Source organism: Manis pentadactyla, chromosome 12 (assembly GCF_030020395.1).
Source record: "Manis pentadactyla isolate mManPen7 chromosome 12, mManPen7.hap1, whole genome shotgun sequence".
NCBI lineage: Eukaryota > Metazoa > Chordata > Mammalia > Pholidota > Manidae > Manis > Manis pentadactyla.
The window spans coordinates 11,969,950-11,992,052 of NC_080030.1; the positions used below are offsets into that span (position 1 = coordinate 11,969,950).

General features: G+C 57.4%; 2 protein-coding genes and 1 long non-coding RNA gene across 7 annotated transcripts; 1 reads left to right on the plus strand and 2 right to left on the minus strand.

Annotated features, from left to right (window-relative positions):
* Positions 1-4,387: 4,387 nt before the first annotated feature.
* On the minus strand, positions 4,388-5,423 carry LOC130680048 (uncharacterized). The gene is made up of 2 exons (XR_008993065.1): positions 5,299-5,423; positions 4,388-4,510 (listed from the first exon to the last, which is right to left on the minus strand). It is a non-coding gene; the product is annotated as an uncharacterized LOC130680048 (long non-coding RNA).
* On the plus strand, positions 5,371-12,481 carry SYDE1 (synapse defective Rho GTPase homolog 1). Its single transcript, XM_036895562.2, has 8 exons — positions 5,371-5,593; positions 7,025-7,366; positions 7,471-8,115; positions 8,271-8,485; positions 9,113-9,239; positions 9,448-9,608; positions 10,513-10,738; positions 11,117-12,481. The coding sequence occupies exons 1-8, from the start codon at positions 5,506-5,508 to the stop codon at positions 11,521-11,523; spliced, it is 2,211 nt and encodes a 736-aa protein (XP_036751457.2). The 5' UTR covers positions 5,371-5,505; the 3' UTR covers positions 11,524-12,481.
* An 8-nt stretch (positions 12,482-12,489) lies between these two features.
* On the minus strand, positions 12,490-21,806 carry ILVBL (ilvB acetolactate synthase like). Of its 5 annotated transcripts, none has more exons than XM_036895564.2 (16): positions 21,594-21,806; positions 20,905-21,044; positions 19,721-19,922; positions 19,470-19,597; positions 19,246-19,384; positions 19,031-19,142; positions 16,517-16,616; positions 16,306-16,403; positions 16,059-16,195; positions 15,014-15,148; positions 13,881-13,995; positions 13,625-13,794; positions 13,478-13,548; positions 13,326-13,397; positions 13,054-13,159; positions 12,490-12,929 (listed from the first exon to the last, which is right to left on the minus strand). In XM_036895564.2, exons 2-16 carry the CDS (start codon positions 21,037-21,039, stop codon positions 12,751-12,753), a joined length of 1,899 nt encoding a protein of 632 aa, XP_036751459.2. In that variant the 5' UTR covers positions 21,040-21,044; positions 21,594-21,806; the 3' UTR covers positions 12,490-12,750. The 5 variants fall into 5 exon arrangements, 4 of the variants coding, with proteins under 4 accessions (XP_036751459.2, XP_036751462.2, XP_057346005.1 ...); XM_036895567.2 differs by lacking the exon at positions 21,594-21,806 and adding an exon at positions 21,418-21,576; XM_057490022.1 differs by lacking the exon at positions 21,594-21,806 and adding an exon at positions 21,339-21,576.
* Positions 21,807-22,103: the final 297 nt, after the last annotated feature.

The window sequence follows — 22,103 nt, forward strand, 5'->3', positions numbered from 1 at the left end:
AACTAATATCTACCTTCTGTGCACACTTCTCTAAATTGTAGTGATAAGGTATAGCACATAGTTTTCTTTTTCTAAAGAAAGTAAACTATAATGGAGAAATGAAATCTGGCTGTTTGGGTTTTAGGGACTGCTATTTGTTCACACTTTTTCCACCCTCCAGAAACCCTCCTACATTCTTGCCTCCTCAAATGTGGCTCCCTGGCAATGGGGGTTCCCAAATATCTCAACTATCACCCGCAAAGAGGAAATCAGCAGGAAAGTTCAACCTTCTGCATAAACTCGCTAGGCTCCAGGACTGCAGAAAAATCCTCAATAATTTATGAACCAGAAAATCCTGTCTAAAATCTGACATATAGTGTGGGTGTTCTAAAATTACATATTGCTGGATATGGTAATCCTGGGGTTACCACTAGGCTTCCCTCGTGGACACTAGGTTTGAAAGTTTTGAATCAAACAAAAGTATCAAAAGTAGTGTGAAATTTGATTCACTAAGTGCAGTCTTTTGGCTTGTTTTCATACGTTTTTTAAATGTAAAAACCATTCCTCATAGCTCAAGAGCCAGAGCTGGCTCATAGGTTCTAGTGTGAAAGCTCAAGTATAGATGGATGGAAGTGATAAGCATCAGGGGGAACAAAAGGGACCATCAGGTGAGAGGTGAAGTGGGCTGCATCCCCAGCATCAGAATACAAATGGGTAATGAAGATGGTGCCACAGGACCTTTGCATATGTTGCTCTTTCCTCCCCACTCCCTCCCAGAGTTAATGTCTCCACCGCTTTGAGATTTCAGTGCAAACCCCACTTCTACAAGGAACCAAAGCCTCCTCCTATAGACCAGGAAGAGTGAGCTCACAGTGGAACTATTTATTCAGCAATAACAGGAGACTGTGAGAAAATAATCATCTAGAAATTCTCCAAAATCCCAGTGAGAGCATTGGAAGGGGTTTGCGCCAACTTACCTAGATCTGAAAGAGCAGGACAACCCTGGTCGGTATTAAGGTACAAAATACTTCTTTCTCTCTATATGGGATTTTATGGAGTGATTCAAAGCAATCTTAAAGACTCAGACACTGAGGCTCAGAGAGGGAAAATGACTGTCCCCAGGTAAACATGCTGGATTGGGGCCGAGGGGGGCCCCAAACCTGGGCCCTCCCTCCACTGTGATGCTGGATGGACTTCCAGGTGGGTGACTTGCCCAAGGTCACACTGCAGCTTCCACCAGTTTAACCTGCCAGAGGTGGGGTTCTGGGCGGCAGAAGGTGGGTCAGCTGGGGGTGTGGCCAGAAAGCTGTTCTGGCAAGGCCGCAGGGGGCACTCAGTAAGGCTTTAACCAAAGGTCTTAGAAGGGGAGCCCCTGATTCCAAGGGTACATTTACCAGGGACTTATCTCTGTGAACCTGTGCAGTGGGAGGTCCCCCAAACCACCCTCAGGGTCAGTGATTCCCTAGAAGGACTCACAGACCTCAGCACACTTGTTATATTCACTTATTACAGGGAAAGAATACAGATTAAAATCACCAAACGTCAAAGGTGCATGGGGTGGGGTCCAAGAGAGAGCAGGCACAGGCTGCTGGCGGCCCCCCACCCCAACTGTGGGGTCGTGTGGACAGCCCCGAATTCTCCCAGCCATGATGCGTGACAACACACATGGTGGACCTCCAACCGGGGGAGCTCATGTCAGTCTTGGTGTCCAGGGCCTTCCCGGAGGGTGGCCACTGTATTCATATCCTCGGGCTGCCGTAACAAATGCCACAGACAGGGTGGCTTGAACAACAGAAATTTATTTTCTCACGGTTCTGGAGGCTGCAAGTCTGAGAAGGGCTGTCAGCAGGGCTGGCTTCCTCCTGTGTAGATGGCTGTTTCCTCTCTGTGTCTTCACATAGTCTCCTCCCTATGGGCACACATGTCGGTGTCCAAATTTCCCCTTCTCATGAAGACACCAGTTACGCTGGGTTAGGATCCACCCTGAAGGCCTCATTTTGATTTAATCACACGTGTTATGTCCCTGTTCCAAATATGTCACATTCTGAGGTTCTGGGGGTTAGGACTTCAACTCATGAGTCTGACGGGACACAAGTCAGTCCATAATGGTCGCACAGACGTGGCAGGTCCACGTGGGTGGCTTTGGTTACACCAAAGGTCAAACTGACGCAGGATGGCCCAAGGTCCCTACTAGGAATCACATTTGCTAGCCTGCCCCCAGGTATACAAAGAAGATTCTCTGCAGGTAGGATACCCCAAGGGCTCAGGGGCTCCCTCCCAGGAGCCAGTCAAGCGCCAGATCTTACTTTGGAATGCGCAGGAGAGCCCAGAGATCTGAGAGTGTGGAGGGAAGGGGTAAGGAGCAGCACAGCATCTCCGCCTGGCCCTGCTCCCCCAGGCCACTTGTCCCCACCTGACCAGCCCCCCCCCCCCCACCAGGCTGCTTCCCGTTACCCTGGGACAACCAGCATCTATGAAGCCCTGGCGGACACACGAGCACCCCGAGGTCCTATACGCTGTGCACCAGGACAGCTCTCGGCATGGCTGCAGGGGGCCAGCTGCTGAGTGTGTCCTGGGGCCTGTGCGGGGACCTGGCCAGCAGGAGAGCCTAGCAGGCCTGCCGCTGATAAAAGGACATTTTGAGGACAACTGAGGGCCCTGCTACTCCTCAGCTTCAGCTCCACAGCTGCCTGGCTGGGCTTTTCCAAGGACCACCGGGAGACTGGACAAGACATGCTGGTCCGCTGGCTGCCTGGCCAGTGACCTGAGGGAGGTGGCAGACAGGGGATTTAGCCCACAGACACATGCCCTACCCCCTCACTCCCCACCCCCACCCCCTTGGTTACAGGGGAAGTGGTTATTCTTCCATTTGAATGGATAAGGAAACTCAGCCCTAGAGAGAATGTCAGTGTTTGGGGTCCCCCAGAAATGAACACTTGAAGACTCAATTACAAGTAGTTTATTTGGGAAGGGATCCAGGAAATGCTGGAGTGCAGAGAGGACACAGGGAAGGGAAGGAAGTTAGTGAAGTGATTTGATATGCAAGTTTACCACTGTGGGCAGCTTGGATCAATCCTGTGGGGACCAGTGTAGAACACCCCCCCCCAGATATCCCACACAAAGAGTGAGGGAGCTGGGGTACTTACCCACCAACCCCCATCATCTGCCACGGAGGTGCAGAGCTCTGCTCAGACCTGACTAGCTCCCTCTGCTGGCCTTTCTTCTTTCAACAGATCCCCACCTGGACGCTGATTTGCCCATCATAAGCCCAGCAAATCCGGCCTACAGCCAATGAGGATAGAAAATACATACACACACACAAAGACAGGATCCAAAAATCCAAACAGCAACTACTAAAATCTAGATGAATAATCATACAAACTTCATAAAGTACAAAACTTAGCATTCATAACCATTTCCTTATGTAGTTTATAGATCATTTGTTCTCACTTGTTAAGAATTGCTGATTTCTGAGAAGCATATCCAACTGTGAATTAAATAAGCTACATGTAGTCAAATAAATGCAACAGGAAAAGTACAAAAACCCTCTCAAAAGGGTTTGCCAAAAAAAATTACATTGACGTGGCAAGTGTTTTTTAATCATTTGATATGATAGGGGTGGGGCCAGGGGCTGTTCTCACCCCAGGAGCCTCCAGCTTCTCTGAGGCTCTGAAGTACCACTGGGACCCTAGTCCTGCACACCCAGCCTTGGACGTGTTATGAGGGACTGTCTTGGCCCTGACCTCTCTCTCCACTGTCAACAGTTACCTCGAAGACATCTGGGCAGGGATCTGATAGGATGCACCCCAGCCATCTCCAGCCTGACTCCTCCCAAACTGAACAGAGCCTAACAGACTTGTGGGACACTATTAAATATACCAACATACTCATAATGGATGTCCTAGAAGAAGAGAAGAGAAAGGAACAGAAAGAATAGTTGGAGCCACACAATATGCAAACACACAACCTCCTCTGTCCAGGCCTCTTGGCCACCCCCTCCTCTCCAGGCCCCCATCACCTGGCATCTCACCTCTTACCTGAACATTCAGCAGCAAGTGACACAAGCATCTGGGGGAGTCCCAGCCTAGACAAGGAGGCAGATAAACTAGAAAGAAAATTTAAAAAGCCACCTGAGCTATTATGTTCAAGCTATGGCAAATGCTCAAAGAAATGAGGCACAATGATGTATTAATGACTGGACAGTGGTGTGCGTTCAGGGAGGGCTTCCCAAGGAAGAGCTGTTGGAACTACAGGATGAGAAAGAGGCAGTTTCAGAAGAACAAGGGCTTCCCAAGCGGAGGGAGTGGCATGTGCAAAGGGTCTGGGACAGAAACAGTTTGACGCGAAAGAGGGCCAGAGAGAAGGTTACAGTGAGCAATGGGGGCAACAAAGACAATGAGGCCAGAAGCCTTATTTGGGCCTGGATTTTAGTCGTGGGAACCAGGCTTTTATTCTAGGCAGGGTGAGCAGTTATGGGAAGACTGTTCAGCAAGGGTGCGCCATGATCTGATCTCAGCTCTGTAAGTCCACTCTGAAAATGGAAAGTAGGAATGAAGTGGGTTAAATTTTACAGGATGGCCACAATATTTCCCATCCCACATCCCCTTGCTCAAGGTCACCTTGACACACCCTCACTGATAGAGATGAGGTCTATGTCCCTTCCCCTTGAACATGGTGCCAGAGTGACACAGTGTGACACCTGAGGCTGGGTCAGAGGATGTTCGTTACACAGATTCTGCCTTGTTTGCTTTTGGATCCCCGGGTGGCTGTGCAGGAAGCCAAACCACCCCACTAGTGACCTGCTCTGGAGGAAGCCCAGGCCACATGAGGAAGCCCATGTGGGTGTCCCAGCCTACAGCTGCCAATCCTGTGAGTGAACATGCCTCCAGATGATTCTGGCCCCCCATTAGCTGAGCCACCCCTAAACCCCAAAGTCTCTCCAGCAGAATGGTAGAGACAATCAATGTCTGCCCTGCCCAATTCCTGAGCCACAGCATCTGTGAGCATCATAAAATGACCATTTTACTCCACTATGTTTTGGAGTGGTTACACAGCAGCAGTAACTGGAGCTGGACAACTGGGGGATCAGGGAGAGGAAGGCACGGGACGGCCTCCCGGAGACTAAGGAAGAACGGGTGCCATGAAAACCGGTGATGCCAGGGCTTGAGCCAGGCTGGGGCAGTAGATGGAGATGGGGACACACGCAGGATGCGTTTTGGGGTTAAATTCCAGAGAACTTGCTGCATCACCATCGCCAAGGGGGACCCGGGGCTGCGCCACGACATGCAAAGCTGAGCCCCCATTCCCCCAAATACCCACCGGGGCGACTACATCTCCCAGCATCGCTCGCTCAGGCCGCGGGAAGGGGAGAAAAAAAAAAGTTTGGGCCAAGCATTCCCGGAATGCGCTTCCTGCTGCAGCGGGGAGCGGGGCGCGGGCGGAGAGGCCCGGGAGGCCCGGGAGGGGCGGGGCGGGGCGGCGCGGCCGGAGCCCGGGGCGCGCACTCGGCCCGGCTCGGGCCCCAGCATGGCCGAGCCGCTACTTAGGAAAACCTTTTCCCGCCTGCGGGGCCGGGAGAAACTTCCCCGGAAAAAGTCGGACGCCAAGGAGCGCGGTGAGCCCCGGCGGAGGCGGAGGAAGGGGCGCCGAGCCCCGTGCGGCCTGGGAGGGGGGTCCCGGGGCCCCAAGGAGGGGCGCCCGGGGTGGGGAAGACAAGAAGAGCCCCGCGGAGCCCCCGGAGGTCCGGCAAGGCGGCTGCGGACGGGCAGGGGTCCTGGAAGGGAGGGGCGGGGAGAGAGGGGGCGCGGACCGTTATGTGCGCCTGGCCCGGGCTGCTAGCGCTGCGGGCTCCTCGGGAGGCCCAGGAGGGGGCCTCACCCTGACAGGAAGTGGGGCCGAGACAGAGCGCCGGGAGGGTGGAGGGGAGGAGGAGGTGGGAGGTCGGGAAACAGGGCCCAATCGCGCCAGGCGGGGAACAGCCTGAGCCCTGGGATGGGAGATGGGGGGCGTTCTCCTGCAGAGGGGGCAACGTGGCGGTGCATCAATCCTAGAAGCCACCCCAAGCCCCCTCCCACCCAATAACCAGTGCCTCCGCTGCACCCGCCTTAGACAGCCCCAGGAAACTGTCCCTTTAATACAGATGGGGAAACTGAGGCACCGAGTAGTTGGGTAATTTGCCCAAGGCTGGGGAAGTAACCTAAACAGCTCTTTGGACTCTGCTACACAGAGAGACCCCAGAGGCAGGGTGCTGGGAAGGAGGGGAGGGGGGAAATCAGCGTTGACCAGAGTAGGGAGTCTTGGGCAGGCAGGACGAGACCTTAAAGAAATGGGAGCTGCTGGGACAAGGAGTCCCGGGAGGGAAGGAGTTAAAGGAGGGATGACAGTCGACTCCGTGGATCTGACCGCCCCCCACCCCACCCCCAGCCCTTCACAAAGATTCCCAAAATTCCCTGGCCAGAGAGAAGGGACAGGGGTGCCCGGACACAAACACACACAGGAAACAGCCCCGGATGTCAAACTGGAGAGGACAGCGAGGGGGGAACCTCAAGGCACTGGCAGGAACGTCTGGCCTGGGCTGTCTGGAGGGCGGGGTTGGGGTGGCAGTGCCACAGCACGACCTGCAGGTCGCTCCTGCTCCTGTCTGCGGAGCAGAGCAGCGAGGAAGCCTGCATCCACTGAGGGCTACGTGCTTGGCCACGACACAGCGCCTAAGAAGCTCTCCCCATGCCCTGCAGGGGGACACTGAATCCCCCCATTTCACAGGATGCTGAGGCTCAGAGATGGGAAGCAATTTGTCTAAAGCCACTGTGAGGCTAGAGGGTGCAAGGCCAGAGTCCCTTGGGACACCAATGCCTGAGAAGGGTGGGCTCTAGCCTGGCAACTGATGAAACGGCTAGCAGGCTGGAGCCCACCTCAAACAAACGTGTGGAGCAAGTTCTGGTGCTGAGAGCCCTCCAGCCGCAGCCCCTGCCAGGGGAGGAGCCCTGGGCTGGGGCTGTCCTGGGGTTGGCAGGGTTTGGTTCTTACTCCCCATGCTCTCTGCCAGGCCGCCCAGCCCAATGCCCGGAGCCCAGCCCTCTGGAGCTAGAGCCCCAGGCCTCAGAAGCATCCCAGACTGCAACGGAGGGGCCCCCCAGCCCTGAGGCATCTCGGAGCCCTGCTCGGGGGGCCTACCTGCAGAGCCTGGAGCCCAGCAGCCGCCGATGGGTGCTGGGAGGGGCTAAGCCCCCAGAGGAGGTCACTCTGGGGCCCGGAGCACCTGGCGGTGGGGAGCCTGCCGGCGAGATCTGGTACAACCCCATCCCTGAGGAAGACCCCAGGCCCCTGGGGCCTAAGTCCCCGGAGCCACAGCCAGGCTCAGCTGATCCCGAGGGCCCCAGTGCACAAGGTGAGCTAGCACCCGCCTCACACCCCGGCCCCTCAAGATGACCACAAGCCCTGCCCCCATCCCAAGCCCAGGTTTCTGAAACCTGGGGTCTGCTGTTCCTGTAGGTGCAGCCCCCGCCAGCCCCCCACCCAAAGCCTCCCGCACCAAGTCCCCCGGCCCAGCCAGGCGCCTCTCCATGAAAATGAAGAAACTACCGGAGCTGCGGCGCCGCCTGAGCCTGCGGGGCCCCCGGGCCGGCCGAGAGCGTGAAAGGGCGGCCCCTGCAGGCTCCGTCATCAGCCGCTACCACTTAGACAGCAGCGTGGGGACCCCCGGGCGGGCGGCAGTGGCAGGTGGTGCCCGGGGCCTGCGGGCGGGTTACCTCAGTGACGGTGACTCACCTGAGCGCCCAGTGGGACCCCCATCACCCACCGCCTTCCAGCCCTATGAGGTGGGCCCGTCAGGCCGGGCGCCCCCAGCCGCACTTTGGGGCCGCCTCAGCCTGCACCTATACGGACTTGGGGGACTGCGGCCGGCGCCCGGGGCCACCCCAAGAGACCTCTGCTGCCTACTGCAGGTGGATGGGGTGGCCCGGGCCCGAACAGGGCCCCTGCGCGGAGGTCCAGACTTCCTGCAGCTGGACCACACCTTCCACCTGGAACTTGAAGCTGCCCGGCTGCTGCGGGCCCTGGTCCTGGCATGGGACTCTGGTGTGCGGCGGCACCGGCCCTGTGCCCAGGGCACCATTCTGCTGCCCACAGTCTTCCGAGGTAGGATGCATGACTGCAAGGGGAGGAGCAGGAGGGCACAGGATTCAAATCAGGGCTGACCTCTGTCCCCATAGTGTCCACGGTCCTCAGCCCAGGGTGGGGGTGTGGCTTGGAATAGGGGCCCAGACCCCACTCAGACCCCCTTGTATCTCCAGGATGCCAGGCCCAGCAGCTGGCCGTGCGCCTGGAGCCCCAGGGCTTGCTGTATGCCAAGCTGACCCTGTCAGAGCAGCACGAAGCACCGGGCACAGCTGAACCCCACGTCTTCGGGCTGCCCCTGCCACTGCTGGTGGAGCGGGAACAGCCCCCGGGCCAGGTGCCCCTCATCATCCAGAAGTGTGTTGAGCAGATTGAGCGCCGAGGGCTGCGGGTGAGGCCCTTGCCAAGCGGGCCCTCAGACCTCAGACTTCCTTCTGGACACCCAGCCTACAGAGGACATGCCTGCCCTCACTACCCCATCCCCCCTGGGGCCCTCCTAGCTCCAATCCCAGCCTAGACAAGGACGGGAAGACTCCGTGGACTGCAGCACCCATCTCAGAACCCATGGGTCATCCATCCACTTAGTAACGCAGGGTCCCAGCTCTTCTGGAGCCAAGTCTGATGGGGAAAAGACATGACTCCAATAACTCACAAGTGTAACAGTGTGGCTAGGACAAGAGTGAGGAAACTGGGAGAGCTTAAGGCAGGACCTGACCAGCTGACTGCAGTCTTTGAGGAAGGCTTCCTGGAGGAGGTGGCAGTGAGCTGAGGAGGAGTCAGTTTCCTGAGTCAAAGGAAGTGGGGGCCAGGACGAGTAGAGTTTCCAAGGTCAGGTCATCCAGGAAGCCAGGTGGGGACCCCGTGACAGGTGTCAGAGGAGCAGGACAGCGCTTAGCCAGCGAAGCCAGCCAGCCCCCAGTCTCAGCCCACTGTCACCCTGGCCCAGACCTCCAGCTCCCACCCTGATCAGTCTGTGGCCCCAGCAGGAACACATGCCCCCTCTGCTCCAAATTCCCAGGTAGTGGGACTGTACCGTCTGTGCGGCTCAGCAGCTGTGAAAAAAGAACTTCGGGATGCCTTTGAGCGGGACAGTGCCGCGGTCTGCCTCTCCGAGGAACTGTACCCCGATATCAATGTCATCACTGGTCAGCATGCCCTTCTGCCCTCTTCCCACTGCTCATTGAACCGGTACCTCAAGGGAATCCCTGTGGTCCTTCTGGGACCTCCCCCCTTCTGTCTGGCCTTTTGCTCACCTTCCCACACCTGTCCTCCTTGTCGCCCCTCCCAACCCCAGTTGACCCTGCCAGCCCTAGAAGCCAGGGGTGCCCTGACTGGAGTGCCCTGTGTCTGCAGGCATCCTCAAGGATTACCTTCGGGAGCTGCCCACCCCACTCATCACCCAGCCCCTCTACCAGGTGGTGCTGGAGGCCATGGCCCAAGAGCCCTCAAGCAAGGCTCCCCACAGCACCGAGGGCACCCGTGGGCTCCTCAGCTGCCTGCCCGATGTGGAGAGGGTGAGTTGGAATGGGTAGGACTCAGAGCGGGCTGACACCAGTAGGGCACTTCATCCACACCTGGGCTCATAATGGGCATGAGCTTGTAGTAGTATCACAATGCTTCCAGGAGGTAGATGCCATTAGTGTCCCCACTTCATAACTATGTAAACTGAGGCCCAGAGCAGTTGAGTTGAGTTGTCCATGGTTGCACAGCCAGGATGTATCAAAAATGCAGACTCTGAACACAGGTCCGTCAACCTACCATAAGGGAGGTTCCTGACTGTGAGATCCTGGAGAAGTCCAGACCTCCTCTGGGCCTCAATCCCTCATCTGTAAAATGGGATTAATGCCAGCCCTAACACACATAGGATGGGTTCAAGCCCAAGCTCTCCCATTCCAAAGCTGCTACCTTTGTCCCCAGTCTCCCCTCCAGGAAAATGGAATCATAACACTAGTACCTGATGATTAAATCTTGGCCAGGCCATCTCCCAACTATGAGATCTTTTTTTATTTTTTATTAAGGTATTGATATACACTCTTATGAAGGTTTCACATGAAAAAACAATATGGTTACTACATTTACCCATATTATCAAGTCCCCACCCATACCTCAATGTAGTCACTGTCCATCAGTGCAGTAAAATGCCACAGATTCACTATTTGCCTTCTCTGTGCTACGCTGTTTTCCCCGTGATCCTCCACACCATGTGTTCTAAACATATACCCCTCAATCGCCTTCTCCCCCGGCCCCACCCTCCTTCCCACTCCCCTCCCCTTTGGTAACCACTAGTTCCTTCTTGGAGTCTCTGAGTCTGATGCTATTTTCCAACTGTGAGATATTGAACCTCAGTTTCACCAGTGTGGGGCCGTCTGAGTCTCCGCTCAAGTGTTAAGGGGACCGGCTTTGCCCACCTTCTCTCAGGCCACGCTGACGCTTCTCCTGGACCACCTGCGCCTTGTCTCCTCCTTCCACGTCCACAACCGCATGACCCCGCAGAACCTGGCCGTGTGCTTCGGTCCCGTGCTGCTGCCGGCTCGCCAGGCGTCCGCAAGGCCCCGCATCCGCAGCTCTGGCTCGGGAGTCGCCCATGCTGTGGACTTTAAGCGCCACATCGAGGTGCTGCACTACCTACTGCAGGCTTGGCCAGGTGAGCCCGCCCCCAGCCCACGTAGCCAATACGGGCCAGGCCGCCGTCGCGATGCTTTCTTGGGAAGCCAATCAGAGTCTCGGACTTCAGGCAAGTCACGCCCCCAGCAGAATAAGCGTACCTGGTTGCCTCGGAAACCAGTTCAGATTCAGCCAATCCACACTTGCTTTGGCCAGAGGCCGTGCCTCTTAATATGCCAATCAGAGGGCCGATTGCCTAAACAACCAGTTTAGCTCAGCCAGAAAAATCCTGATCCGTTCGAAGGCCTTGGCCCTTCGACAGGCCAATCGGGGCCTGTTTACCTCAAACAGCCAATCAGAGATCTTGCTGCGGGGACTGTGCGTGACGTCACCACAAGCCCTCCTTCTCCCTCTGCAGATCCCCGCAGGTCTTCTCCGGAGACTCCAGAAGTCACCCCGTACCTACGGCCCAAACGACAGCCGCCGCTGCACTTGCCGCTAGCGGGGCCCGAAGTGGTGACTCGGCCCCGCGGCCGGGGCGGTCCCGAGAGCCCCCCGAGCAACCGCTATGCCGGTGACTGGAGCGTTTGTGGCCGGGACTTCCTGCCCTGTGGGCGGGACTTCCTTTCCGGGCCGGACTATGACCACGTGACAGGCAGCTACAGCGAAGACGAGGACGAGGAGGCGGTCGAGTCCGCGGGCGCCGCAGATTTCGAAGACGACTTCGAGGCACCCTTCAATCCGCATCTGAACCTCAAAGACTTTGACGCCCTCATTCTGGACCTGGAGAGAGAGCTCTCCAAGCAGATCAACGTGTGTCTCTGAGCCTGGCGGGGCAGGATCTCGGTTACTAAGGACCGGGCTCATGGTTGCTAAGGCAATGCGCTGACCTGTTGCTCAGACCTCGCTCCTGGTTGCTAAGGGTTGCCTAGCAACCAGCGACCAGTTGCTGCGAATGGGTCCTTGTTTCCAGCGCTCAGTATTTGGGCACTGGTTGCAAAGGCAGAGGAAGCGATTTTTGCGGCCAGCTATCGTGGCCATCTTTCTTGAGTGCCAAGGGCGTCTCCTCTTTCTGCCAAAGGCCAGTTCTCCCGCTTGCTGGGCTGGCCTCTCTTGCCTCCCCTTAGCGAGGGAACCGCCAGTTACTGTGAGCATCACCCTGGGACGGTGAGACACCCCGAGTCAGTCCTCTTGCTGCTGCCAACCAAATCAGTATTAGCTTTGAGCACTGCACTCTGCTTCTCTCCCGAGGCCTATTAAGGGATGCTGCTTGGGGTGCGGTGGGAGGAAGCCCCTATCCTGGGCATCAATGGATAGGAGCAGCCTGGGACTTAACAGAAAAACTGCTAGTTTCCCCCACCCTCTTTTCCAGGGAAAACCCCGTGATCGGCCCAAGCCCGCAAATGGAGATTGCAGAGTCTGACCCTTGCCCTTCCCAATTCTTCCTCCCCACCCACGAAGAAACAGCACTTATATGACCTCCCTTTAGGAGGGGCCCCACCTGAAGTGTCAGGCTGGGGGCACTTTGGTACGGAACGTATTTATTGCCTCCATGCATGAGTGTCCGTGTGTGAGGACTAGTGTGCATGGACATGTCTGGAGTGGGCATGTGCGGCTCTTTGAGGGACCACAGAGGGGAAAGTGTCCACAGTGCCCAGGAACCCAGAAATCCCCAGTACTGGTGCCCCATAGGCCCCAGAGTTCCCGTGGGAGAGTAGGGTCCCCTCCTGTCTCCCCCTTTTATTCACTTCCATCTTTGGGACAATAAATCAATATGCACAGATTCCGGGATAAGTACTTGGGCCCATGCGGACCAGAGGTGGTTTATTCAGTGCACAGGGAAGGTGGGAAGAAAGCACAGCTGAGTCCACAGAGAGAGAGAGGCCCAAGGGCGCCCCCATGCGGCCAGGGAGCCTCTCTGAGCTCTGTCTCCTCCAGCTCCCCCTTGTCCTCATGGGATAGGCCCGAGGCAGAGCAGGATGAGACCCAAGCCAGCTAGGCCCAGTGCAGGATCAGGACGGGAGCTGACAGTACTGACCCACCCACACGGCCCTACACGGCAATGGAGCCATCCCGGAAGTCAGTCCTCCCAATGAGGATGTTGACCACAACCGGGTGGCCATCTTGACACTGTTGCTGGGCATCACGCAGCACCCTGACCACCTGATCTTTATTATCCCGTGAGAGCAGCAAGCCCTGGGCCCCCAGTCCCATGGCCGCCTTGTGATAATCTACAAGAGAAGGTGAAGTCAGATGGTGGTAAGGGACCCAGCCCATGAGCAGCCAGCCCACGAGAACACATGCCCAGCCTCGCCTGAAAGAGATTCCCCACCCCCACCCTGCCAGACTCCTCACCAGTGAAAGCCAGGCCACAGGCCACATTGCTGCCCAGATAGGGCACCTGCTCCCGAGAAATCTGGGTCCAGCCAGCATCATTCCCTATCAAGGCTATCACAGGGATCTGCAGAGGGAAGATGAGGCCAAGCCACGGCCTTCAGTTTCCAGGCTTGGCCAGCCAAAGGACACACAGGGACAGGACTTACACAGGACATAAGCAGCTCCCTCCCCGGCCCACCCCCTGCGATATCTCCCAGAACCCCAGGTTCTGACTGGGGCAGCATGGTCACCTTGTGTCTGACGAAGGTGTCAAATTCGATGAGACTGTAGCCAAAGGCTCCATCCCCAAAAAGACACCAGACCTGGGGGGGTACCGACGTTCATTGGTTTGACTCACGGACCGGAAAGCATCAAGCCTCCTGCCTCCAGCACCCTGACTCACCTCAGCATCTGGCCGGCACAGTTTGGCCCCCAGTGCAAATCCTGCACCAACCCCCAAAGTCCCAAAGGCCCCTAGGAGAACCAAGAGCAGGTAGCTGTGAAGGGGCCCAGACAGTGCATGCTGCCCCAGACACAGACCCTTCCTTACCAGGATCAAGCCAGCGCAGGGGGCCGCGGGGCTGCACCAGGTGGGCAGCAGTGCCCACAAAGTCCCCACCGTCGACCACCAGAATTGAGTTGTCAGGCAGAGTTTCCTCCACCTGCTGCAATACCCACACCGGGTTCAAGTGCTGGGCTACAGGCATCAACGCCTTCTCCCTGAGACGGAGCACTGCACGTCAGCAGGGCGAGCAGCAGAGCCTGCCGAGAACCCACGTCCCGTGTTCCCTCCACCCAGTCCCCACCGGAAGGCCTGCTCCTTCTGCCGGTCAGCTTGCCGAAGCTCCTCTAGCCAGTCTGAGGCCCACGTCTGGCCCTTAAGGCCCTCCACCAGCTTCACCACGAAGGAGCCCACGTCTCCTGGGGAAGGAAGGGAGCACAGCTGTGGTGAGGTGGCCTCCTCCTGCCCTTCAGCGCCAGAGACTCAAAGACAGCAGGAAGCCAACAGCAGCATCTGAGGAGGCACAGAGACAGGCCAGGGGCGTGCTCAGGACAAAACCCAGAGCCTGCTGGAACCAGGCAGGACGAGAGGGAGGGCAGGGCCAAAGTAACAAGACTCGGGGAGCACAGAGTGGTTATTAATGCAAGCGGGCCTTCTCATTGTCTGCCCCTCACGTCCCAGGTCATACAGGGCTGTCCATTCTACCTCTGAAACATGTCACTAAAATACCTCCATCTACCAAGCACTTCTCCAAACCCAGGCAAACGAAGTGCCTGTGGACAAATCAAAGAGCCAGTGACAATGTACTTTTCATCCTCTTCATTTTAGAAATGATCACACGGGGGCTCTGGGAAGCTGAGTTTCTCGGCCCTGGCTCTCCCTACTCCAGGCCTTGTCAACTCCACCCTGGCCCTGACTAACAGACCCCCTGCCTCGGCCCAGACCCCTGAACCTGCGGCCTTCCCAAACATGAATGCAATGGTGCCACTTCTCTGCTTGACAGAAAAGTCTCCTGTCACCTACGATGCCACACAGACTCAGTGTCCTTGGAACGACCGGCAGAGCAGAGCACCGCAAGGCTGTGGGAGGGGGACTGACAGGGGTGGGAGGACTGTGACCGGATGACAGTCCTCAGGGCCAAGGAGTGAGCTCCGTCCCACAGGCTGCAGGCGCCGTGGGAGGGTTTGCCACCAGAGGACATGATCAGAGGCACATCCCCAGGCCCTGCCTTTCCACACCCTACCAGTTGTTCATCCAGAAGCACCCATCAGTCTGAGAGCCAAATATATGTCTCTGGCTGACTGGGGGTCCCCTGGGGCAGGGTCTGGGTCTGGATCACAAAGCACCCAGCTCAAGCAGCTGCGGCAGAGGCCAGGAGGATGGGGACCCGGACAAGCAGCATGTCGGCGGGGCGTAGGGGGCACAGCGGAGGCTCACCCTGCACAGCCTCCTGGGGCTTCCAGAACATGTCTGAATTGACCAGCATCTCTTTCCGGTTACGGTTGACAATGATGATCTTGCTGCTGTGGCTGAGGACACGGCCATAGGACAGGCGGAAGTCACACACAGTTCCTGGGGTGGGGGACAGGGTCTCAGGTGATGGAAGGTCAGTGTCGTTGGGAGGGTGCCCTCTACCTTACTTAACCCACCGTGGCAGACTGAATAAAAAAACGTCCCCACTCTTCACCTCTCCCTCTACCACTGTCACCAGCGATGACTCTGCGGCCCCCACTCCACAAACTGGGGCTGGCCTCCGGCAGAAGTGATGGGGGCACTCCTGACACCACGCTTCCACCCTCTCTTAGATGACCCTGTTCCCCCGGCCCTGCATGTTTCTCATCGCTACTGAGTGAACAAGCCCAGGCTGGCCTGCTGGGTGATGAGACCGTGGAGGCAGAGATAAGGGAGGAAGGAGAGAACTAGTTACCCCAGCCAAGGCTGTGCTGGCCCAGCCTAGAACCAGCCAACCGCCAGCACAGCTGCCTTCCTGCCTCCCCAACAACAGCCTCGTGAAAGAGCCCTGCCCAGACCAGAAAAACTACCCCCTCACCGGTAGGTGGGCCTTGAGAGATCATAAGGGCATTTTAAGCCTAAGTTTAAGGACGGTTAGTACACAGCAGTAGGGAACTGACACACCTACTATGTGTCTGGCAGGGTTGAAAGCCCTTTAGGTGAAGATAGGCATGCCGCGTATGGATATGCTGCACAAATGCTGCATATAAGGCACACAAATGCAAACGCTGGACGTGAAGCACTGCACGTGCTGCTCTCTGTGCACAAGGGGCGGAGAGCACAAAGCTGGGCCACAGCCCACAGCGGCAACCTGGCAAGTCTGCCTGAATTTCAGGTTCAGGGTCGTTCAAAACCCTCTGAAGGCACCAGGGTGAGGCCAGCGTGTACCTGACTGGGAGGGGCTGGGTCACCAGGTGAGGAGGGGCCTGAATGGGGGAGAGGAAGGAGGGGCGGGGAGGCTGAGGCCCACCTGCCAGGACCACAACGTCGGCCTTCTTCAGGGCAACACCGCGGTTCTGCCGGATGTGGAGGGGGTGGCCGCGGCCCAGCAGCCCCCGCGCCATCCCCCCAAGGAAGCAGGGGATGCCCAGGGTCTCCATGGCAGCCCTGGGGGTCCAGGCAGAACAGAGGTGAGCACGGCCAGGGACCTGCCTCCACCCCACAGGCACCAAGGGGCAGGGAAAACATGACAGTAAGGCCGGGCTAAGGCTTCTCACCGAAGCTTTTCGGCGGGTGTTGGGGGCAGCAGGGCCTGGCTCCCCAGCAGAATAAGGGGCCTTTTGGCCCGGCTCAGTATCTCCACACAGCGCTGCACCTGAATGAGACGCAGGTTGCCATCAGCCCTCGAGATCAAGGCCCCAGTACCGACTTAAGGAGGGGATGTCCTGCCAGGTGGGGGTCCTTGGCTGAAGAAGAGAGGGGATCCACCTGCTGTGGGGACGCCGTGGGGACGTCCAGAGGCAGGGGGCCCTTGGGCTGAGGCTCCCAGGCTCCTGCAAAGAGGTTGGCCAGGTGATTCTCTAAGTACCTGCAAAGGAAAAAGAAAGGGTGGGCGGTTACCAGGAATAATTTCTGGGGCTCCAGGAACTGAAGGAGAGGAGTCGAGAGGGAAGCACCAGGCACAGAAGCGGTCACAGGCCAGGCAAGCCCCAGTGGCCGAGGCTCCGGCAACTTGTTTCCCCTCAGAAGCTTCTGGTAACCATCCCAACCTGACAAAGACCCATGGAAACAAGTGGTACAGGTGTGCAGTGGCAGGAACAAGGCCATGGCTGCAGGGTGAGACAGATGCGGCTCTGCTGCTTCCTAGCTATGTGACTTTGGGCAAGTAACTTAAACTTTCTGAGCATCCTTCTCTAGAAACTGTAAAAGGACACCTTCCTCCCAAGGTTCATTGATCTAGCCATTAAGGATACAGAGTATTTTGCAAAATTCTCGATCAATGCTTAACATCGTCAGTCCTCTGGCTCCTGCTCTAGCTTCCAACATCTCCCTTCTGTCTCCTTACTTACTGGTCTCAGCCCTGTGCAAGGCCCGGGAGACACAAGACAAGTTTCATTCAGCCCTTCCCTCAAAGAACACCCAGTCCAGCCAAAAACAGACGCATGGGTGTTGGCAGGAAGCAGCTGGAGCCGGCAGTTTCTGTTTCTCTTTAAAAGAGTCAAGATTGCAGAGAATGAGAAGAGGCCACAGAAGGACCAATATGGAAAGGAAAGTCCAGTGAAGAGCCAGTCTTGCAGGAGGCCAAGGAGGAGCCACCGGAGTCCAAGGAGAATGTGGACAGGGGGTCCTGGGAGGCCACGGAACAAGAGGCTATCACAGCCACAGAACAAAAGCACTCAAAAACTCAGTCCACCTAACATGGGCACCAGTCACCTCCTATGTGTTCAAAACCCCTGAATCCCCCTTTTCTGTATTTCTGGTTCCCTAACCATGTAGAAGAAAGGATCAGAGACTCCTTGCCTTACACCTGACATGACACTGGACTCAGCCTTACTGTTATTTAAGATAATAATGGTTAATTCCTTTACACTCAGCATTCTGCATCCATCTAGCAGATGAGGAAACTGAAATCAAGAAAGGTTCAATCATAATGTATGTAAGTCAAATCAGTAGGTTTACTACAGTCCCATATGTCAGCTACATCTCAATAAAACGGGGGGTAAAAAAAGAAAGGTCTAATGGTTTGCTTAAGGTTATTAACATAGCAAGTTGGCAGTGGTCCTCAGATTTAGACCCATCTCGTTGGACTTTTATTTCATTCATTATGGATGGCAGGTCGCTCTGTGGGTAAAGCAATGTAGGTCCCTCCAGGATGAATCCTAGTGGATGACTTCACGCAAGTCAGTAACCTCACCTAGAATACAGGCATATTAATACCTGAGCACCTTAACACCAAGGGTTGCTATAAAAGCGCTACTCCCATGGTTTTACTATGGGAGCAAAGCCACTGCTCCTTGAGCTGGCCCTCAAGGTGCTTCTCACAAGCCCAGGGCATAGGGACCTGTCTTGTCCATGCCCATCCTGGGTCCTGGCCCATAGTGACAATCACTAAAAACTTTGCGGGAAGAGGGGATGGAAGAAAAGGGGGAAGAGAATCAATTCCTCCCACCCCCTGCCACTCAGTGCCATTCAGCCAGGCCCAGCCTCAGTGATAACCCAAAACAGATCCTTTTTGCATCCCTCGGCTGGGGTTCTGCCTTTACCTAAAACTGAAAGAAGACTCCTCCAACATACAGCTCTTCCAGGAAAACCTTCACGCTTATCCCAGGCCAGACCCACTGTTCTGTTCTCTCCCAAGAATCTGGTCACTCACCACTCCAAGTCCCACAGTGGCCCCAGAGAGGGCTGTGCCCATGTTAGGGGCCTGCAGGGACCCAGTACCTCCGATCCTGACATAATGGAGGTACAGGCAGGCATACGTGATCCATCCACGTGCCTGCATCCCACAGCCAAACCCAGATCCAGGCTACTATCACCTCTCATCCTGGTGACCATACCTCCTCCCTGGCTTCCCAGCTTCCAACCAACCCCACGGTCCCTTCCCCAGCAGCAGCTGATGGGACCATAATATAAACCTGAATCAGAGTATCCCAGCCTCTACTTAAGGCCCTACAAGGCTTCTCAATGGATCTCAAATCAAAAACAAACCCCCAGGTCCTCCTGAGAGCCCCCTACTGGCTACTCAGCGTTCAGGCCTTGCCCCCTCCCCTTTGCTCACCTACTGCTGTCCGGTGGGGCCACCTCGCCTTCCCAACCCATCAAGCTCATTCCTGCGTTCAGGCTTTTGCACGTGCTATTCACTCTACCTGGAATGCTCTTCCTATGGCTGTTCCCTCTCAACTCATGTGCAAAGCAAACAAGTGAAGAGGGAAGGGTGCTGGCAGGAAGTTGCAGAAGATGGCAGGGGTCTGGGGAGGGCATAGTGGATGTGGAGCTACTCACCAGGCAACCACATGACCCATAAGGCCCTTGGGTGGCTTGGCCGGCACCATCTCCTTCTGGACCATGAAGTAGGGGTACAGCACATCAATGGGCAGCTCCACAAACACTGGGCCTGCAGGACAGGGGCAGTGCTGAGTCTGCCATACCACCACAGGCCCCAAGCCTTTAGAGTCTGACACTGCCCAGCACCCACCCACCCCCACCTACCTACCTACCTGGAGTGCCTGACTGGGCAGCAGCCATCGCAGCCCTCAGGGTGGGCACGATGTCTCGCACCATCCGCACTGAAGCACAGAACTTGCAGAGTGGACGGAACAGGGACATGTGATCAATGGCTTGGAGTGCACCCCGGTTCTGGTGGGGACAGAAGTCCAGGGAGTCAACACATGAGTCCATCCAGCCTCCCTGGGGCCCCCACCCCTCCCCAAAGGCAGGGCACCTGCAGCAGGGTGCTGGCGGCCCCACCCAGAAGGAGGACTGGGGACTGAGCTATCTGGGCGTTCTTCACTGCAGTCACCGTGTTGGTGAGGCCAGGGCCTGCCGTCACTGCCGCCACACCCACCGTCCCTGGAACACAGACCCTGTCACAGTCATGCCCTTTCTCCTGGTCACCTCTGGAAAAACCCTGCCCCTTAAAGACCCCCCCATACGGGCCTCACCAGCCCACAGCCCTCTCCTCCCTGCCCTCACCGGACAGGCGGGCAACTGCATCAGCGGCAAAGACGGCTGTGACTTCATGGCGTGTGTCCACGACATGGATGCCCAGCTTCTCGCAGGCCACCAGCAATGGGGATATGTGCCCACCAACCAGGGTGAAGAGGAACCGCACACCGTGGGCCCTCAGCACAGCTGCCACGTTCTCCCCACCATGCTGGTTGCTTGCCTTGTCCACCTGGGAACAAGGGTAGGGAAGAGCAAAGCCATCAAGGCCCAAGGCAAGAGGGCCAGCAGGTGGGGAAAGGGCAATCCCACTCCCCTCGGAAGGGGGGCAGGAGCAGGGTCATAGGTCAGGGAAACTTGTCAGTTAGACACACATATTATACACCAGACCCACAACAGGACACACGACCTTAATGGTCTCTCATCATTATATACTTTTATAGCTAAGGGGACCAGCACTTGCTCAGGCAAAGTTCAAAGTCTCACAGAACCGACACTGTGAAGTGCCCATTCCATACACTGTCCACCTCGAGGATAGTGGGGCAGCCAGGCAGAGAGGAAAGGGAAGGCAGACCCAGAGAACCCCGAGTTTGGCCGGGGGTCATCTGCTGGGACTCAGAACTGCCTGCCCTCCAGGCCGGGTAGCATGACTGCTGACTCCAGCCATCCAGACTCCCTCCCACTGGTGGGCCAGGTCCAGCTGACACGCTGTCAGCCATCAAGTGCCTGGCACAGAAGCAGCCTGCTGGCACAGATCATGCTGAAGCCTTTGCCTTCAAGTCCCCATGGCTAGTGACATTGATCCGGGTTAGGAGAAGGTCTGGGGAGGATCAAGACTGCTCTAGACTAGGAGAACAGGCAGCCCCTTGGTGCCTGCCTTCGGTGCACTCTGACCCCACCACCACCGTGTTTAGGTAGCACTGCTCTGTGAGAAGGACCCAGGTAACCTGGAGGAGGTGGGCAGGCCGTTGAGGGCCCGCCCGGGAGGAGTAACTTCCCTATGATCTCTAATGGGTAGCAAAGTCCAGGGTCCCTTGTATGCAGCGTCAGCGTGGCAATGGATCCAGGGCCCTGGCCAGAAATCTCCGGACCAAGCCCTCTGGATTAGTCGGGCCACGGTTTTCCCGCCTGCCAAATGGGCGAGCTAGAAGGAACGCTGGCAGCTCGTTTCTTCCTTGGCTTCCCCCAGCCCGCCTGCCGTCTGGGCCCCGCACCTTGTGCCGCAGCTGATAGATGAGCCCCAGGTGGTGCGCGGCGCCCAACAGGGTGGCCGCGAGCGTCCCTAAGGCCAGGAGCAGGAAGGAGGGGAAGAAGCTCCCGCCAGGGGCGGCAGCAGCGGGAGTCTCCATGGCACCTGAGAGAGAAAGGACGGTGCCAGGACCTGGGCACACCGCTCTCTTATCCGGAAGGCACGCCTCCTTTATACCAAGTCTGGGGCCACGCCCCTCCGCCCAAGTTCCTTGAGCCCACGCCCCTTCCGCACCTAGGCTCACCCCTCGGGAACTAGGCCACACACCCCAGGACCAGGCCACGCCCCTGTGGGGCCAGCAAACACTCACCCGACCGTCATGTTGCCACCATTAACCCAACTAAGCCACCACAAGCCAGTGCGGCCACAACCGCCTCAAATCGTTACTTTCCCACTTACCTGCTGCTCAGTACATCAGTGGGAAGCCCCGCCTCCCTTCATAGCAGGGTCCCTTGAGCACACCCCACGGCTACGTTACTAGGAGGGATGCGGCCACGCCCCCAGGTGTGAGTGCAGGGCCCTTTGCTCGTGCCGGGTTCCACCCCTCGGCGAGCGCACGAGCCTGAGCCTGACCCCCGACCCAAGGCCGCGGGTCAAGGTCATATCGTGTCAAGATGCTCCTCCGACCCCCGGGGCTCTTCAGCAGTCACCTACAGGAAATGGCGCCGACTCCAGAGGAATTCAGCGCCCTTCGTATCACGTGACCCGGGTGAGCGGCTTGCGGGGGCTGGGCCCGCAGCCTGAAACGGCCTCGCTTGCGCCCGCCGGGATCAGCAGTGCGCTGCAGCCGTCCCGATGCGCGTGAGCAGAGCCGTATCCACGCTCCGGGACGCAGGCCCCTCCTGTAAGAGCCCCGTCTCTACTAGCCCCCTCGTGCACAGGCCCCGCCTTCCCTCGCCTCTCATTGGCTCGCACCGCCGCCCTCACCCCTGTCTTTACAGGAGGCCGCACCCCCCAGCGTCTTCTATAGGTCAACACCCTTCCGGGCCCGCCTCCTGCGGCCTTCCTTTGGCCCCACATTGCAGGCCCATAAATTCAGGGCCGCCCCAGCCCAACCAGCTTTCCAGGCCATTCGCTCCTTCAGGTTGGAGATATGTGGACGGTTACGAGCCCTCCCCCTATTGGGAACTCGTCCCAGACTAGCCCCGCCCCTCGCTCCAGCGC

Bases quoted from the DNA above. Each gene is read 5' to 3' on its own strand.
- SYDE1 (XM_036895562.2), top strand. From the start codon at position 5,506: ATGGCCGAGCCGCTACTTAGGAAAACCTTTTCCCGCCTGCGGGGCCGG. The intron at 8,116-8,270 runs GTAGGATGCATG...TTGTATCTCCAG, and splicing joins GCTGCCCACAGTCTTCCGAG to GATGCCAGGCCCAGCAGCTG. The intron at 9,240-9,447 runs GTCAGCATGCCC...CTGTGTCTGCAG, and splicing joins CGATATCAATGTCATCACTG to GCATCCTCAAGGATTACCTT.
- ILVBL (XM_036895564.2), bottom strand. From the start codon at position 21,039: ATGGAGACTCCCGCTGCTGCCGCCCCTGGCGGGAGCTTCTTCCCCTCC. The intron at 13,549-13,624 runs GTAAGGAAGGGT...TGGTTCTCCTAG, and splicing joins CCTGCGCTGGCTTGATCCTG to GGGCCTTTGGGACTTTGGGG. The intron at 13,398-13,477 runs GTGAGTCAGGGT...GTACCCCCCCAG, and splicing joins TGTGCCGGCCAGATGCTGAG to GTCTGGTGTCTTTTTGGGGA.